Source organism: Geotrypetes seraphini, chromosome 9 (assembly GCF_902459505.1).
Source record: "Geotrypetes seraphini chromosome 9, aGeoSer1.1, whole genome shotgun sequence".
In the NCBI taxonomy this organism is placed as follows: domain Eukaryota; kingdom Metazoa; phylum Chordata; class Amphibia; order Gymnophiona; family Dermophiidae; genus Geotrypetes; species Geotrypetes seraphini.
In genome coordinates, this window is record NC_047092.1 from 152,014,673 (window position 1) to 152,033,854 (window position 19,182).

Here is a 19,182-nt window from a genome sequence, read left to right on the forward strand (position 1 = left end):
CCAGGACAAGCAGGCAGGTATTCTCACTAATGGGTGACGTGATCCAACGGAGCTCCGATGCGGACGCCTCGCAAGCATTTTTGATTGAAGAAAACTTGAAGTTTCGAGTCGCCTGCTCCGCGCATGCGCAAGTGCCTTCCCACCCAGACCAGGGCGCGTCTCCTCAGTTCTTACTTTTCCGCGGAGCCGAGATGTCCGTCTTCGACTCTCTGCGTGAAGATTTTTCACTTGTGCCTTCTAAAGTCTGCGGTTTTGGGTTATTTTTCTCTTAATCGCTGATTTTCGTCGTTCTTTATTGTTTAAAAAAAAAAAAAAAAAATTCCATCCGTTCGAACGGGCAGACCCACGTGGCTGCAGCCCCGCGACTTCGATCTTGCGACGGAGCTTTTCTGGCCTATGTCCCGGCCTATCACCGGTTTTAAATAGTGTGCCAAGTGCCAGTGAGCGATTTCGCTAACGGACCCTCATCGACACTGTGTTCGGTGTCTCGGGCCTGAACATCTTCCGAAATCGTGCCGGCCTTGCTTCACAATCACCGCATGTGCTTTCAAGTGCTGTTGCGTCTTGTGGGAGTCGCTTTTCAGCATGGAGTCCTCAACGGAGAAATCTTCATCGAAAGGCCCCTCACATTCGACTTCATCCGCTGCTCCCCAGCCTTCCACCTCTGTGGCGCCGAGTCTCATCAAGCCTGCATCGTTCGTGCCGGCCCTGACTCCAGTGCCTGCTGCGATGCCTTCCTCAGTCTCTTCAGATCAGGTAGCATAGCAGCCTAGTCCACCGATAGTGCTAAAAGTGCCCAAGGCTCCTAGGCCCAAGCACTCACACACTACCCCCAAAGAACGCGAGGCCCGTGCAGGCGATCCCATTGCAGATGCGGATCCGACCTTGCTGGCCTCGTTCCAGACCTTGTTAGAGAAACAATTCATTGAGCTCTTCACCACCATTGGGCCCAAGCTTCTCTCCCGAATCCAGCCTGGGCACGCGGAGGCCTCCCGCGAGGCCTCAGCGATACACACACTCTCAACAGGGAGCAGAGTCTCTGCGAGTGTCTGGTCTGGCATCGATGCATGCATCGCAAGGAGCAGAGTCTTTGCCCATGCCTCCATTGGAACCGATCCACCCGATACCGGGACTCGAGCCTCTACGAGTCCCTCGGGGCTAGCACAGCGAACAACCACTGCTTCAATCAACCGCTTCCAGCCCCATCCACTATCTGGGGGCCTCAGCAAAGATCCGCTCGCCTCGCCCATCGAGGCCGACTTCCAGGCACAGCTCGCACCATCGCTCGAGGCATTCATCGAGGCACTCTTCCAGGCACGCCTCGCTTCATCGGAAGCAGACTTTCCTCGAGTATTCACCACCGGCTACTTCACCTCCTCTGATGCCGGAGCTCGAGGACACCCTGGGATCGTTATCACCTCCACAGTCCCCGTCCTCATTGGATCCAGAGGCCTCGACATCCTCGAGTCCTTCTCGGGGCCTCGCACTGGCCGATCAGTTGTCCTTCTCCTCGTTTCTCCAGCAGATGGCAACTGATTTGGACATACACCTGGACACAGGGTCTAAATTTTCGAAGGAATACTTAGAGACTATGCACCTTCCTCAACCTCCGGCTGAATCCCTCAAGTTTCCCTTACACAAGTTGCTGGACCATACCTTTGTGCGGTGCCTCGAAACACCTTACTCCATCCCCGCCGTGCCGGGAAAATTGGATGCCAGGTACCGCACGGTTCACCACAAAGGGTTCGATGGCTCCTAACTCTCCCATCAACCCCTTTTGGTGGAGTCCTCACTGAAGCGGTCTCATCCACCTGGTAGGGAGGGCAAGACCATGGACCGATTTGGCAGGAGAATTTATCAGTACTCCATTATGACTTCAGAGTTCTGAATTACAACTTCCATTTCATCACATACTTTGAATTCTTCCTGACCGTACTCCAGAAGTTCATGCCCTACCTCGACCCCAGAGCACAGTTCGAGTACCAGGAGGTTCTGCCCTCGTTATCCCAACTCCGGCTTCAATTGATGCAGTCCTCCTACGATGCCTTCGAGCTCTCAGCTCGGGCCACAGCATGCGCGGTGGCTATGCGCCGGCTGGCGTGGCTTAGGACCATCGACATGGACCCCAATCTCCAGGACAGGCTTGCCAATGTGCCAATGTACTGACCTCTTCGACGAATCCATCGAGGTGGCGACCAAGAAGCTCTCGGACCACGAAAAGTCCTTTCAGTCCATCCTGCGTCCGAAGCCCAAGCCTGCTCCTCCTCGTCCATCACGCCCACCGTTAATCTACCAGCGGCATTACCCACCTAAACAGGCTCCACCCATCCATCAGCCTGTTAAGAGACTGCATCCTCAAAAGCAACAGCAGAAGCCACACTCGTCTGCTGCCCCTAAGGCTCCTCAGCCCTTTTGACTGTCTCAAAGAGGACATAACTTCTGTCGTTCTGCCATTTTCAAGTTTACCACTGATTGGAGGTCGTCTCCATCACTTTCACCATCGATGGACGACGATTACCTCCGACCTCTGGGTCCTCTCCATCGTCAGGGAGGAATACTCCCTGCAATTCCATCAAGTTCCCCCGGAACATCCTCCAAGAGAGTATCTTTCCAACTTGATCCAGACCACCCTTCTTCTTCAGGAAGCTCAGGCCCTACTACAGCTGGGGGCTGTTGAGCCAGTCCCTTTGGCCCAACAGAACAAGGGTTTTTACTCCCGGTACTTCCTTGTGCCGAAGAAGACGGGCGATCTGCGCCCCATTTTGGATCTCAGGGCCTACAACAAGTTTCTGGTCAAAGAAAAGTTTCGCATGTTGACCCTGGCATCCCTGTATTCCCTCCTCGAGCAGAACAACTGGTTATGCTCTCTGGATCTCAAGGAGGCCTACACCCACATTCCCATTCACCCGGCCTCACGTCAATACCTCAGATTCAGGGTGGAACATCTTCATCTTCAATACCGAGTGCTCCCCTTTGGCCTAGCCTCGTCACCCAGAGTCTTCACCAAGTGCCTGGTAGTGGTGGCCGCTGCGCTCAGGAACCACGGCCTCCAGGTGTTCCCCTACCTGGACGACTGGCTCATCAAGGATTCCCCGTCTCAGGGAGTCGTCCTCGCGACCCAGAAGACAATTTGGCTACTACAACATCTGGGGTTCGAGATAAACTTCCCGAAATCACATCTACAACCTTCCCAGACTCTTCCCTTCATTGGAGCTGTTCTGGATACTACCCAACCCAGAGCGTTCCTCCCTCCCGAACGTCTGGAAACTCTCCTCCATCTTTGCCACTTAGTGTCCTCTTGCCCGTCCATCTCGGCGAAACACATGATGGTCCTCCTGGGCCACATGGCCTCTACAGGTCATATGACTCCTTTTGCCAGACTTCACCTCAGGATTCCCCAGTGGACCCTGGCATCTCAGTGGACGCAGATATCCGACCCTCTGTCCCGACACATCCAGGTCACTCCTGCTCTGCAACAGCCTCTTCGCTGGTGGATGCTATACTCCAATCTATCCAGAGGTTTGTTGTTCCAAACGCCCCCCCACCAGAAAGTCCTCACGACCGACTCGTCCACTTATGCCTGGGGGGCTCATCTGGACGGTCTCCGCACTCAGGGTTATTGGACTAGCACAGACCGCCAGCACCACATCAATCTCCTGGAACTCGGAGCGATTTTCAATGCCCTCAACACTTTCCAACACCTGCTCCAGGACAAGGTGGTCCTCATTCGCACGGACAGCCAAGTCACTATGTATTATGTCAACAAGCAGGGGGGCACGGGATCGACCTCCCTCTGCCAGGAAGCTCTGAAATTTTGGGATTGGGCGATTCGCCACAACACCTTCCTCAAAGCTGTCTACATTCAGGGGCGGACAATGCCTTGGCGGACAACTTGAGCCGTCTGCTGCAACCTCACGAGTGGACCCTGCATCACATCTTTTCTCAGTGGGGAACCCCTCAGATCGACCTCTTTGCAGCCCCCCACAACTTCAACTGTCTTAGTTCTGCTCCAGGATCTACACTCCTCACCGCCTCGAAGCAGATGCTTTTCTTCTGGATTGGACGAATCTCTTTCTAGATGTGTTTCCTCCATTTCCTCTCATCCAGAAGACTAGTCGAACTCAAGTCAGACCATGCCACCATGATCCTGATCGCTCCACGGTGGCCCAGACAACCTTGGTACTCCCTTCTACTTCAACTCAGCAGCAGGGAGCCCTTCCTTCTACCAGTGTTTCCATCACTGCTTACACAGCATCGGGGATCTGTACTTCATCCCAACCTGCAGTCTCTACACCTGACAGCTTGGTTCCTCTTAACGTAACACCTCTCCAGTTTTCTCAACCTGTGAGAGATGTCCTGGAGGCTTCAAGGAAGCCCGCTACTAGACAATGCAACCACCAAAAGTGGACTAGATTTTCTACTTGGTGTTTTTCTCATCATCATGAGCCACAACACTCCTCCTTGTCTTCAGTTTTGGATTATCTTTTGCACCTTTCTCATTCTGGTCTCAAGTCTACATCGATACGAGTCCATCTTAGTGCAATTGCTGCTTTCCATCAGCCTCTTCAAGGGAAACCTCTCTCTGCTCATCCGGTGGTTTCCAGATTCATGAAAGGACTCTTCCCTGTCAATCCTCCCCTCAAACCGCCTCCAGTGGTTTGGGACCTCAATGTGGTTCTTGCTCAGCTTATGAAATCTCCATTTGAACCTCTTCACAAGGCTCATCTGAAGTATCTCACTTGCAAAGTGGTGTTTCTCATCGGCCTCACTTCGGCCCGTCGAGTTAGTGAGCTTCAAGCATTGGTTGCGGATCCACCTTTCACAGTGTTCCATCATGACAAGGTGGTCCTTCGCATTCATCCAAAATTCCTCCCCAAAGTGGTCTCGGAATTTCATCTAAATCAATCCATTGTTCTTCCTGTGTTTTTTCCAAAGCCTCATTCTCATCCTGGAGAATCAGCTCTTCATACTCTGGACTGTAAACGTGCATTGGCTTTCTACCTGGAACACACCAAGCCACACAGAACTGCTCCTCAACTTCTTATCTCCTTTGATCTGAACAAGTTGGGACGTCCCATCTCTAAGCGTACCATCTCCAACTGGATGGTGGCTTGTATCTCCTTCTGCTATGCCCAGGCTGGATTACCCCTTTCCAGTAAAGTCACAGCCCATAAGTTCAGAGCAATGGCAACCTATGTAACCTTCCTCAGATCGACCCCGATTGAGATTTGTAAGGCTGCCACTTGGTCCTTGGTTCACACCTTCACTTCTCATTATTGTCTGGATACCTTCTCCAGACGGGATGGACAGTTTGGCCAAACAGTATTACAAAATTTATTCTCCTAAGTTGCCAACTCTCCCACCATCCCATTGTGGTTAGCTTGGAGGTCACCCATTAGTGAGAATACCTGCCTGCTTGTCCTGGGATAAAGCAATGTTACTTACCATAACAGTTGTTATCCAGGGACAGCAGGCAGTTATTCTCACGTCCCACCCACCTCCCCTTGGTTGGCTTCTCTGCTAGCTATGTGAACTGAGGAGACGCGCCCTGGTCTGGGCGGAAAGGCATTCGCGCATGCGTAGTGCGGGCGACTCGAAACTTCGAGTTTTCTTCAAGCAAAAATGCTTGTGAGGCGTCCGCATCGGGGCTCTGTTGGATCACGTCACCCATTAGTGAGAATAGCTGCCTGCTGTCCCTGGATAACAACTGTTACGGTAAGTAACATTGCTTTACGAGCATGCTTCTGGAACGAATTATACTCGTTAACCATGGTATGCATCTTAGAATAAGAACGGTTTTAGTTTAGTCTTGAATTTGTCCATCTGACCTCGGGCACTACTGTGTGGACATTCAGGTGTGTCAGGATGCGGTGTTCAGTGAGCGTGTTCTGGTGTCGGCCCTTTGGTAGTCCCACCCTTGATGGATACTGCTTTGGTATGTCCCATCTGTAAGATCTATAGCTATACCAGTCTGGAGAGTTGCTAAAGAAGGAGAAATTAGGTTCTTACCTGCTAATTTTCTTTTAGCTTCTCCAGACTGGTATAGCACCCCACCCTGTCTGTCGTGTTGTACTTGCGTGAAGATTTTGTTTTTTCTGCGGGTTCTAGTATTTTTCTAGGGCCGGCGAGATCAATGAACAGTGGCTTTGGCTCAGTTGGCATAGCTGGCGAGCTGTGGGGACCTCTGACATTTGCATTTGCTCCTTTGCATTTTCCAACAGCGTTCAGGTTTTATTAGTTGTTATTCCTGTTCGGAGTCCTGTTTTTCTGTTTATAATTATTAGTTCTGCTTGGCTATTCGGCAGATTGATGGAATAAGGGGGAGTCACTTTTGTATAGTTCCAAAGTTTTGTTTGTCTTCACCTACTGGTCATGATGAGATATATACCCATCTGTAAGAAATATAGCTATACCGGTCTGGAGAGGCTAAAAGAAAGAAAATTAGCAGGTAAGAACCTAATTTCTCCTTTTTCATAGTGTCAAGTTAAAAAATGTTGCTATTGCTTCATAGAGCTCTATAAAATGAAAACTACTCACTCTGTAGAGTAAGGCCCTGTTCTGTTTTGAACTCCGTTATGAAGTCCTTTTGTTGCCATCTGTTTGGATGGAACTTGGCTACTTTTTCTTCTGTTCAGAAGATGCATTTTGGAACATGATTGCTCTCTCTAAGTTGCAGGGCTTGGTGCTTGGAATCCAGTTTCCTGTGGCTCTGGGTTTTGTCTGATACCATTTCTTTGAAGAAGTAGTTAAAGGCCCTTTTATTTATCAGTGCATTTTTATGAGTGTGTGCAAAGTCCTCTTAGGCTGGGTGATAGTTTGAGATACGTGCTTTTATAAGAACATGTGCAGAATCTGTTGAGCCATATTGATAGTCTGGGATATGTTGTATGTAGGCAGAATATTTTCTTTGTTATGGTTTACTTTGTCATTTTTTATGCCTGTTTTATTGTAATCCGCATAAATATTTTCATACAGGCTAGAAAAAATTTTAAATGCTATAGGTAAGAGAATATAGAACTCTACATTTAGGACCCCTTTTACAAAGCCGTGGTAGTGATTCCCACATGCCAAATACAACACAGCCCATTCAGTTCCTATACATTAGCCTCCTGAGTATCATTAATTTTATTTAATTTCTTCCTTGTTAAAACTTGGCAATGTTGTTTTCATTAATGAAAACCTGTACTATTTTATCTAGAATTCAAGAAGAGCGTGATGAACGCCATAAAACAAAGGGCAGGTTAAGTCGATTTGAGCCACCTCAATCAGACTCTGATGGTCAGCGACGTTCCGGTAAGTCATTGATTTCAGACTATTATGCAAACAAGCCTAAGCTGCTGATATTGACAGTATTTTGCACTTCATAGTTGCAGTCATGCGGTAGAGGGTTTTTCCATTTTGGTAGTTTCTGTTGCTTAACCTCTTCAGCCATCTTTAAATCATTACTGCTATTTTTCTCAATTTCTTCTTCACCTTTTACTTATCACCTATTCAGTTGTCCTTTGTCTCCATCTTGTATTGTGCATTCAGCTCTTTCATCTTTATTGCCATATGCTGCACACGTAACATCAGTGGGTGACAGGAGGACAGAGTGTGCTTACAGATACTGTTCTTTAGAAATTAGTATGAAAATAATGCAATAACGAGCATTGAAGCCCTTGAGTCATTTGCCTACTGGTGGGTTGTGACCCAACATACTACTGGATGCAGATATGGATGGATCTCATCAATACATTTAAATTGTTTAAATTCATTATTGGAGTTTTCTGCACTCGAAGCCTTTCTTTGGTGTTTCTTTTAAAGCAATTAGAAGCTGAATACAGTAGAATCTCGGTTAACTGGCGCTCTCACCCGACCGGCAAAAAAATTGTTGGTGGGAAAAAAAGTCTCCCAAAGCACCAGTGACAGCAGTCCTGAGCCGCAAACCCCCCTCACCACCTCCCTACCTCCCTCAAACCTCAAAGAATTAGAAATGGCAGCAGTCCTGAGCTTCGAACCTCCTGACCTGAAGCACCAGCACGGCAGCGTCCTGAGCCGCAAAGCTCCCCTTCCTCCTGCTATGAAACAGCAGCGCAGCAGCAATCCTGAGCCGCAAAATCTCACTCCCTTCCTCCCTCCCTCAAGCCCCGAAGTGGCAGAAGCAAGCATCTGTCCTGAGCCGTGAACCCCCTTGCTCACTCCCCTCCCTCCTTTCCTTACCTGAAGTGCAACTGGTCAGCAGGAGGCAGCCTCAAAACATACTGCTCGGCAGGGCCTTTCCTCTGATGTGTCGACACGGAGGAAAAGCCCTGCCGAGGCTGGCTGTGAGCAACCTGTTTTGAGGCTCCCTCCTGCTGACCAGCTGCACTAAGGAGGGGGAGGGAGGGAATGAGTGAGCAACGGCGGCTCAGGACTGCCGCCTGCCTCTGCCACTTAGAGGCTTGAAGGAGGGAGGAGGTCTTTGCAGTAGAGAATGACACGGGGACAAATTTTTCACCGTCCCCACAGGAACTCAATTGCCCCATTCCTATAAGCTCTGATTTTAAAGTGTTTGAAGCTTGTGCAGATGAGGATAGAGCTTGCAGGAACGGGGCAGGGACAGGAAAAGTACTATGGGGACAGGATGGGAAAATGAGTTCCCGCACAGATGGGTAAAATTTGTCCCCATGCATTATTTACTTTGCTGCCCTGCTGGTGATTTGAGGGAGGGGGGGGATTGAGATCTGTGTTCTAACACTCTCAAATCAACTGGGAAAACTGTTATCCGGCATCCACCAATCCTGGTGGGTGCCAGATAACTGAGATTCTACAGTAGTATGATGATGTTTGAGAAAGAGGTGTGACATTTGTTGCGGGAGTTCAAATATTAATGCTTAAAGCATCTTGCAGAGAACCACAAATGGCTTCTCAGCCTCTTTTACTTAAATTTTTACTAATGAAATAATTCCTTCATTTTTGAACTGTGCTGTTGCAATGCATGGAAATGGGATTAAACTGAATCTAAAAATCTTCCCTTTTTTTCAGCAGATGCTCCCTCTAGAAGAAACAGATCATCTGGTGGTAAAACATCTATTGTTTTGTCTTTCTAAAACATATCTTAAAATTAGAGTAAAAAGTTAACATGTGTTTGACTTTTAATTTGGTTTTCTCCCCATTCTAGCTCTGGATGATTATGCACCAGGTTCACATGATGTGGGAGATCCAAGCACAACAAATCTGTACCTTGGAAACATAAATCCACAGGTAATATTGGAGATAAATAAAGCCAAAAAGACTTAGGCCTCAATTCTTGAGCTGAATAGCTGGCCATATAACTGACTGTGATAGTGGTATATCGCAAAGTATTTATTTCACTCTAACCATTGGAGACTTTCCTATATGTACGGTAATCTTTCTTTGACTTACACACCAAACAAATTGGAGGTTTTGGAGCTTTGATTTTTTTTTTTCAGTCACAACCCAGGTGAACCCTGGCTAGATTAGAATTAAATTTTCTATGGAGCTTTGAAATGTCAGTGAATCTTTTCTGCCCTAAGCAGATTCAGTACTGTGTCATCATAATTAAACCCCCAGTAATCTCATTACATAAGACACTGGGTCTTCCGAGCCTTATTTGGAGAGACAAAAAGATGGTAAAAATTTTTTAGATTCTATTAATGGACCTAAGATTCCTGATCATATAAAACGGAGTTTAGATGAACCTATATCATTAAAAGAATTAGAAACAGCATTGAGATCTCTTAGAGTTGGATCTGCTCCAGGTGGTGATGGATATACAGTAGAATTTTATAAAACATTTCAAAATGTCCTTTCCCCATATTTACTAAATTTATATCAGACACAACTTATAAAAGGTGATATTAAAGGTACTATGGCTGAATCAATAATAATTGTTTTGCCTAAGCCAAATAAAGATCCTACTTTGGTTTCAAACTACAGGCCTATATCTTTAATAAATGTGGATAATAAACTTTTGGCGAAAATTTTGGCTTTGAGATTAGCCAAAGCTCTCCCACATATTATAGACACGCATCAGACGGGTTTCGTTGCTAAAAGACATTCCTCTAATAACTCTAGATTATTGTTTCATATGTTAAATTTATCAAAAAAAATGGATGAACCGACTTTTACAGTTTCCTTGGATGCAGAAAAAGCTTTTGATAGGGTAGAATGGAATTTTATGTATCAAGCTTTAGAATGGTTTGGTATAGGTTCTGGATTTATACAAATGGTAAAAACATTGTATAGCTTCCCGATTGCAAGATTAAATATTAATAATATGATATCTGATGGTTTTCAATTGCAGAGGGGAGTTAGACAAGGTTGTCCTTTATCTCCTTTGTTATTTGATGTTGTATTAGAACCCTTATTGTTAGCAATACAGCAAGCAAAGAGGATACAGGGTATTCCATATTCTGATATGGAATATAAAATTTCGGCTTATGCGGATGATATTTTACTTTATTTGAGGAATCCAGAATCTACCTTATCTTGTCTATTGAAATTAATTGATAAGTTTGGCAAATTTTCAGGTTATAAAATTAATTGGAATAAATCTGAAATTATACCTTTAAATGTTCATTGTGTAAAAGGATTATTTGACGCTTTTCCGTTCATATGGAAAGAAGAAGGATTTAAATATCTTGGCATTCAAGTTAAAAATACAATTGAAGACACAGTAAAAGAGAATGAAAAATTTGTATTGAAAAGAGTTACAGAGTTATGTGAGCAATGGAACCCATTACATATTTCTTGGTGGGGGAGAGTTCAAACTATTAAAATGATGATGTTGCCTGTAGTTTGTTACCAAATGAGTATGATACCTATTTATTTTCAGGGGTCCTTTTATAAAAAGCTTAATAGTATTTTAACAAAATTTCTTTGGCTTGGTAAAACACCTAGAATAGCTTTAGTAACTTTACAAAAATCAATTAAGGAGGGAGGGGTAAATTTTCCAAATTTCTATAGGTACCATCAAGCCTATATTCTACGTCAGGGTATGTATTGGATCCTCCCAGAACTTATAGATAATGCACCAGATTGGTTGTATTTGGAATGGCGCCTTATGTTTCCCCTAAATTTAGTTCATCTTCCAAGTATTAACATACCTAGAAGATACAGAGAAAATAAAATATTAATGGATACTTGGAAAACATTGAGGTTTATTAGTAAATTAACACCTATCCCAATAAACAAATCAACTAATCAATCTCTATGGATAAACTCCAAGATTAAAATTGGCGGAGCTCAAATCCTTTGGAAGGACTGGATTATTGCAGGCATTAGATCTCTGAATGATGTTATTTCGGAAGGTAAACTGCTGGAATTTTCACAATTGCAACATAGATTTGGTCTTAGTAAAAAACAAAGTTTTAAATGGTTGCAATTGAAGCAGGCCATTCAGGTTGGGTTCCCTGAATGGAAAACATTGAAAAATCAATATAGTTTAGAGTTCTTATGCTTCCAAGCAGACTTCCTAGGGCATCAAGCCGCATTGTGGTATAAATTAATATCTGGATATTTGAATAAAAAACCAAAAAATGGTCTAAGAGACATTTGGAGCATTGAGATTAAGCATCAAATTACTGCATCTCAATGGCCACTAATTTGGTCTTGGAGAATGAGATGTACAGTGTCAGCATCTATGAGACAAACTTGGTTTTTTTTTATTACATAGAGCTTTTTGGACCCCCTACACGTTTGCAAAAATTAGATAATTCCAAATCCAATAGATGCTGGCACTGTAATCTGGAACCTGGGACTTTGGATCATTTACTGTATCATTGTCCCTACATTAAAAGTTTTTGGAATGCAATTTGGCCACAAATTAATAAATTGATGGAAAATCACGTAGCAATATCATATGATACAGTATTATTTGGAACGATGATGAGAAAAAAAAGTCAAATATCACCAGAAAATAACAAGCTTTTATTAGTCATGACAGGGGTTGCCATTCAGCATATAACCAATAATTGGAAGAATTACAGAAACCTAAATTATACATTTTGGTGGAATACAATATGTCACATATTCAAAATGGAAAGAGCTATAGCAATACAAAGAGGGACATATACTAAATTTATAAAAATATGGGGATCATTGACAAAATATTGTAATGAATAATTAATAGAATTTCTCTTCTTCTTTTCAATATCTTCTTTGTGACACACATGGAGGGAGGGGTAGTGAAAATAATTTTTACACAACATGCTATAATATGATATACAATATGTAATGGATGATTGGAAAATACTTGAAGGGTGGGGGGAGGGAGAGGGGATAAAAATATGTTTAGAATATTATGTATTAGATATAAAAGTGATATTGTGTATTAATTAATTGTATTTCAATATTTTGTACACTTCATGTAAAATTTGAAAATGAATAAAAATTATAAATGGAAAAAAAAAAAAAAAAGACACTGGGGAAGAATGAATCTTGGACCAGAAAATGTTTTCACAGGAGCGGTTCAGAAATATAAAAATGCAGGAGCAGTGGCATTAAAATATGATTGTATATGGAAGAAAAAGGTGAGCATGAAACCTTTTGAGGTGTAACGGATTTTGCCTAATGCCGGTTGTTGCAAAAGCTTCTTCAGGGGAAAACACAGCACTGAGACTCATCTACTCATTGATGAAACACGACCACATTACAGAGGCATACCTTAATTCACACTGGCTTCCAATTCCAGCAAGAATATTATTCAAATTCTATTGTCTACTATTTAAAACTATAAACAGAGACAGCCCAACCTACCTGAGCAACCGCTTCATCCAAACCATCTCAACCAGGCATAGGAAAACTCGCACCCCATTCACACACCCTCCAATTAAAGAAGTTAAAAGGAAAAAACTATTTGATGGTCTCCTGGCCACTCAAGTAGCAAAACTTGACAACCAAATCTCCAATCTACTGATAGCGACCCCAGACTACAAAACATTCAGAAAAAAAATAAAAACTATACATTACATTACATTAGGGACTTCTATTCCGCCTATACCTTGCAGTTCAAGGCGGATTACAAAAGAGCTAACTGGACATTTCCAGTGAAGTTACAACAGTTTTGGGTTTTGTTTTTTTTTTGGTTACAAGTGAGGAGAGGTACCTGGATTAATTCCGGAAGAACTTGTAAATTGAATATTAAATTGAAATCCCTGAAAAAGTCTTAATACCACACGTCCTCTTCTTTTCCTCCACTAACTCCCCAGCCCTCCAAAACAATCTACTCTACTCTTTATTTTCCTTGAAAATGACCAGATATCTTTTGTAATCCGCCTTGAACCGCGAGGTAATGGCGGAATAGAAATCCCTAATGTAATGTAATCTTTACATAGAAATATGATGGCAGATAAAGGCCAAATAGCCCATCTAGTCTACCCATCCGCAGTAACCATTATCTTTTCTCTCTCCAAGAGATCCCAGGCCCTTTTGAATTCAGACACAGTCTCTGTCTCCACCACCTCTTCTGGGAGACTGTTCCATGCATCTACCACCCTTTCTGTAAAAAAGTATTTCCTTAGATTACTCCAGAGCCTATCGCCTCTTAAACTTCATCCTATGCCCTCTCATTGCAGAGTTTCCTTTCAAATGAAAGAGACTTGACTCATGTGCATTTAGATTACGCAGGTATTTAAACGTCTATCATATCTCCCCTCGCCCGCCTTTCCTCCAAAGTATACAGATTGAGATCTTTAAGTCTGTCCCCATATGCCTTATGATGAAGACCACATATCATTTTAGTAGCCGTTCTCTGGACTGACTCCATTCTTTTTATATCTTTTTGAAGGTGGGGCCTCCAGAATTGTACACAATATTCTAAATGAGGTCTCACCAATACCTCCTTTTTCCTACTAGCCATACCTTTCCCTATGCAACCTAGCATCCTTTTAGCTTTCACTGTCACCTTTTCAACCTGTTTGGCCATCTTAAGATCATCTTATACAATCACACCCAAGTCCTGCTCTTCTGTCATGCACATAAGCTCTTCACTCCCTAATCTGTACCGTTCCCTCGGGTTTTTGCAGCCCAAATGCATGACCTTGCATTTCTTAGCATTAAATTTTAGCTGCCAAATTTCAGACCATTCTTCAAGCGTAGCCAGGTCTTTCTTCATATCATATCATCCGCAAAGAGACAAATCTTACAGTACAACCCTTCAGCGATATCATTTATAAAAATGTTAAAAAGAACAGGCCCAAGAACAGAACCTTGAGGCACACCACTGGAAACATCCCTTTCCTCAGAGCGATCTCCATTGATCACTACCCTCTGTCACCTTCCACTCAACCAGTTCTTGACCTAGCCTGTCACTTTGGGACCTATCCCGAGGGCATTCAGTTTATTTATTGGACGTCTGTGTGGAACACCGTCAAAGGCTTTGCTAAAATCTAAATACACCACATTTAGCGCACATCCTCTATCCAATTCTCTGGTCACCCAGTCAAAGAAGTTGATCAGATTTGTCTGACAAGACCTATCTCTAGTGAATCCATGTTGCCTCCATTTCTGTAATCCACAGGATTCCAGAAACTGTTTTCTGTTTTAAAAGTTTCTCCATTAATTTGCTTACCATAGAAGTCAGACTTACCGGCCTGTAATTCCCTACTTCTTCCTTACTTCCACTTTTGTGGAGAGGGACCACATCTGCCCTTCACCAGTCCTCCAGTACTACTACTGACTCTAGAGACTCGTTGAAAAGGTCAATCAGCAGAGCCACCAGAACTTCCCTAAGTTCCTTCAGCACCCTAGGATGTATACCATCTGGCTCCATTGTTTTGTCTACCTTTATTTTAGCTAGCTCCTCACGAACACAACCCTCTGAAAATCAATCAGGGTCTAGTACTCCTCCATCCTTTTCACATTTGTTTTCTGCGGTTCCGCTCCCGGCGCTTCAGCCGTGAACACAGAACAGAAATATCTGTTAAGTAATTTGGACTTTTCTTTATCAGCTTCTACTTTGAGTCTCACAATGCCACTTTTGCACTTCTTCCTATCACTAATATATCTAAAAAAATGTCTTGTCTCCCCGTTTTACCGTGTCAGCTATTTTTTTTTCTTCCATTTGCATCTTTGCTTTCCTGACTACAAGACCAGCCTCTCTTAACTTTTCCAGATATTTTTGCCTGTTTTCCTCTTTCTGCGATCTTTTGTAGTTTATGAAAACTAACCTCTTTCTTATTCCTTACCTTCTCAGCTACTACTTTTGAGAACCAAAGTGGCCTTATTTTTCTCTTATTTTTACTTACTTGCCTTACAAAAAGGTTTGTCGCCCTTACAGTCGCTCCTTTCAGTTTTGCCCACCACATTTCCACTCCTTCCAGATGTTCCCATCCAGACAATTCCTTTAAAAAAAAAAATCTTTATTCATTTTCAAATCTTTCAACAAGTGTACAATATTATAACATATATTCACATAAATCACTTGAAAATCCTGACCAATACTGTCTTAAGTACGTAAATACCCCCTCCCTCCTCCCATCCCTCCCTACATCAACAGTGAACTCAATCAAATCACATATTGTAACCCCCCTTTATTAATAATACTTCTAATACATAAAGGTGTCTAATTATTTGAATATACAATCAATGGCCCCCAAATCTTTTTAAAATTAGTATAATTAGTATAATCCATTCTGTAAAGCAATGATTCTTTCCATCTTGTATATATGACATACAGAATTCCACCAGAAGGTATAATTGAGTCTTGTATAATCTTTCCAGTAGAGAGAAAGGTTTGAAAAAAATAAAAATACAGACAGTGGCCAAGGAGATAGACAGAAGGTGACAGTCAAAGACACACACAGAAGAATAGGGGGCTAGAGAGACAGATTGAAAGAAAAACAACAACCCATAAACACATACAGCAGCCAAGGAGACAGACAACAAAACAAAGACAGACAGACATATAGTGGCCAAGGAGCTAGAACAGAATAAAGAAATACAGTCAGCGGCCAAAGAGATAGACAGAAGGACAGGGGGATAGACAGACAGATTCAAATTTAAAAAAAATAAACAGTGGACAAGGAGAGAGACACACAGAAAAAAAACAGACACGCATACAGCAGCCGAAGGGTGGGAGGGAAATGCTGCTGCTGCACAGAGAAGTGGAGGGGATGGAGAGGGAAAGGGGGCCTGGGAGCAATCTTGGTTTGCTTTGGGAGAGGGGAGACAGAAGGGGGCCATGGAGAGACAGAAAGACAGGCAGGCAGCGCATTAGAACGAAAGACAGACACACAGAAAGACAGCAGGCAGGGAGAGAGACAGAAAGAAAGAAAGACAGACAGACTGGGTGCCAGAGAGAGAACCAGAAAGAAAGAAGGACAGACAGCGGGAGGGAGAAAGACAGAAAGAAAGGGAGAGAGAGACAGGGGCAGGGAGAGACACAGAAAGAAAGACAGACATATATTCTAGCACTCGTTAATGTAACGGGCTTAAACACTAGTACTTAAAATATTTTTGAGGGTGTGTGTTGGGGGCAAAGAGTGGGCATTCCTGCATTAAATGGTGTATCTACATTAGAATGTGCCAGTTGGTGTATCCATAACAGTCAAACGATTTGTGTCAATTTAAGAAAATTTTAATATGTCATCTATTTTGCCAGATGAAATATGGGCATTGAGGTAATTATTTGTCTGAAAGATTGAATTTAAAGATCCTGTCTGTAAATTATAAAGAAAATGTTTATGTAATGATGATTTATTGTGATGTATGTGGTATTATGAATGTTGAGTTATTGTTTTAATTATGAATGTACTGTTGTAATCCACATTGTATTAATGTGGAATATAAGTAATAAACTATAATACTATGTGAGCCCTTACCACCTATAAAATGGGTGGTTGTAAGTGCTCATGCGCTGATAATTTTAATGGCCATTAATACTACAAATTGGGCCTTTTACAGATGCAGTAAAGATGGCCTTAATGCATGGGAAGAATCTGCATTAAGGCGAACTAGGGCCATTTTTACTGCAGCTTAGTAAAAAGACCACTTAACCTTCCATTGCTCCAGGTACAAAAACTGGCCTAGTGGTTAGAGCTTCAGCCTCAGCTCCCTGAGGTTGTGGGTTCAAACATCTTGCTGCTCCTTGTGACCTTGGGCAAGTCACTTAATCTCCCATTGCTACAGGTACAGTAGATAGTGTGAGCCCGCCAGGAAAATAGGGAAAATGTTTGAGTACCTGAATGTGATCCACCTAGAAACTTACTGATAGTTGGAATAAAGTGGTATAAATAAATAGCTTACATTATTAGCCCACTAGGGACAAAAAAAGTACCTACTTATAATACATGTGAAGTCACTTTGGTTATTTTACAGAAAGGCTATATATTAAATCCTTTGCCTTTTTCATAATCTTTAATGAAAGCTAATTTTAACATTTTTTCTTTTTAAATAAAAGTAGACCTTGGAATTTAATCTAGAATTTTTGTATGGGTTGTTGTCAATTATGGTTGATAATACCATTTGCACAAAATAAAAATAAATTTGTTTTAAAAAGAAGTTGAAATAGTTTTTCACACTATTGGATTGGACTATAAGTTGTTTATTTTTTCTTTTAGATGAATGAAGAGATGTTATGCCAAGAATTTGGTCGATTTGGACCTTTGGCCAGTGTCAAAATTATGTGGCCAAGAACAGATGAAGAAAGAGCAAGAGAAAGGAACTGTGGTTTTGTTGCCTTCATGAACAGACGAGATGCAGAAAGGGCTTTAAAAAATTTAAATGGTATGGATGGTTTGTTTGTATTTAGTTTGTGCCTTTTTATTGGTATCTGAAAGCAAGATGCATTCAGGTATAGTAGGTATTTCCTTGTCTCTAGTTAGCTTATAAACAAGTGGGTCAATAACAAGGCAATAAAAATTTTTTTCTGAAATCCTCTGACAAAAGCACATTTTTCGAAATCTGTTTTTCAGATCTGTTGTTAGTTTTTTTCAGTCACGTAAACTTTTAAAGTTAAGGCTAATGTTAGTTTATAACGTATTAGCATATAGGGTTTTAAGATTTGCAGCATCAACTGAAAGAAATGCTGCAGTATCTTCGGTCCAAAGTCAAATAAGCAGTATCTTCGGTCCAAAGTCAAATAAGCAAATAAGCATAATTATACTGAACTGTCTCAGCAACCAATATTTCTTCAAAAATGCTTAAAAGTATGAGTTCTTTTTATGAGTTGTGTCTGGATTGTCATGGCACAGCATGCAGCAGTAGTCGGCCATCACACTCTCATTCCAGATTTTCCGGAAAAAAGTCAGATTTTCCGGAAAAAAAGTGTATTATTAATGAATGCGACAGCCAAGTTTCTGATATGAATTGAGGAGATTCTGAACTCCTTCCTTGTATGAGAAGACTTATGGTTGCCCAGAAAGTTTTCCACTAAGCACTTGAATACCTCCCAAGCTTCAAGCTCAGCTGCTAAGAGTGATTGCTTAAAATCTTCATCCTGCATAAAGGATTTGATCTGTGGGCCTATAAATATCCCTTTCTTCAGTTTTGCAGTGCTGATTTTTGGAAATTTCTTAACAAGATATTGAAAACCTAGCGAGTTTGCTTTACCTGCCATGTCCTTTTACCAGGTTCTTCATCAACCCCTACTTGATATGATGAGGTGGAAGAAATATTTTATGAGGATCCACCAGTGGCATAAATTTCACTCTGCTTGTCCCTGGGTTATTGGTATCCCTCAGCTGGCAGACACGCACAGGAAACAGCAGTAGTTAGTGAATCTTCTTTGCATTCCCATTAGCATGCCAATGACATTCAGATCAGCACAGATGTTCCATTGGTGTGTTTTATAACTGATTGCTTCTAGTAAATTCTTCATATTCTCATAAGACTCCTTTAGTTGAGCAGAATGGGCAATTGGTATACTTGATTTGAAATTTCTGTTGTGCAGTAACACTGCCTTCAAGCTTCTCTGTGAAGAATCAATGAAGAGATGCCATTCATCCGGACAATGCACTGGTGAACAGCCTGTTGATGTTATGACAAAAGCACAATGAGCCATTTACAGTGAAGAAAGTTGTTAAGTTATGATTCTTTTTTTCTGTAGTGAGTTATATTAGCATCTTTTGCAAGCAAGTGCTTTTGCTTGAACCTTGAAGCAAGAAGTTCTGCTTTTTCTTTTGAAAGATTTAGATCAGGGGTGTCCAACCTGTGGCCCAAGGACCACATGTAGCCCCGTGAGGTATTTCGTGCGGCCCCGCT

General features: G+C 42.5%; 1 protein-coding gene across 4 annotated transcripts in view; it reads left to right on the top strand.

Moving 5' to 3' along the window:
• U2SURP (U2 snRNP associated SURP domain containing) overlaps positions 1-19,182 on the top strand; it is a 221,630-nt gene that overhangs the window by 77,701 nt on the left and 124,747 nt on the right. For 2 of the 4 annotated variants that reach the window (XM_033957623.1, XM_033957621.1), the window contains exons 7-10: positions 7,199-7,293; positions 9,004-9,039; positions 9,140-9,222; positions 17,541-17,706. In XM_033957623.1, the coding sequence (XP_033813514.1) occupies positions 7,199-7,293; positions 9,004-9,039; positions 9,140-9,222; positions 17,541-17,706 (380 nt within the window). Of the gene's footprint in view, positions 1-7,198; positions 7,294-9,003; positions 9,040-9,139; positions 9,223-17,540; positions 17,707-19,182 lie in introns of those variants that run through there. The other 2 variants (XM_033957622.1, XM_033957624.1) reach the window with 2 other exon arrangements.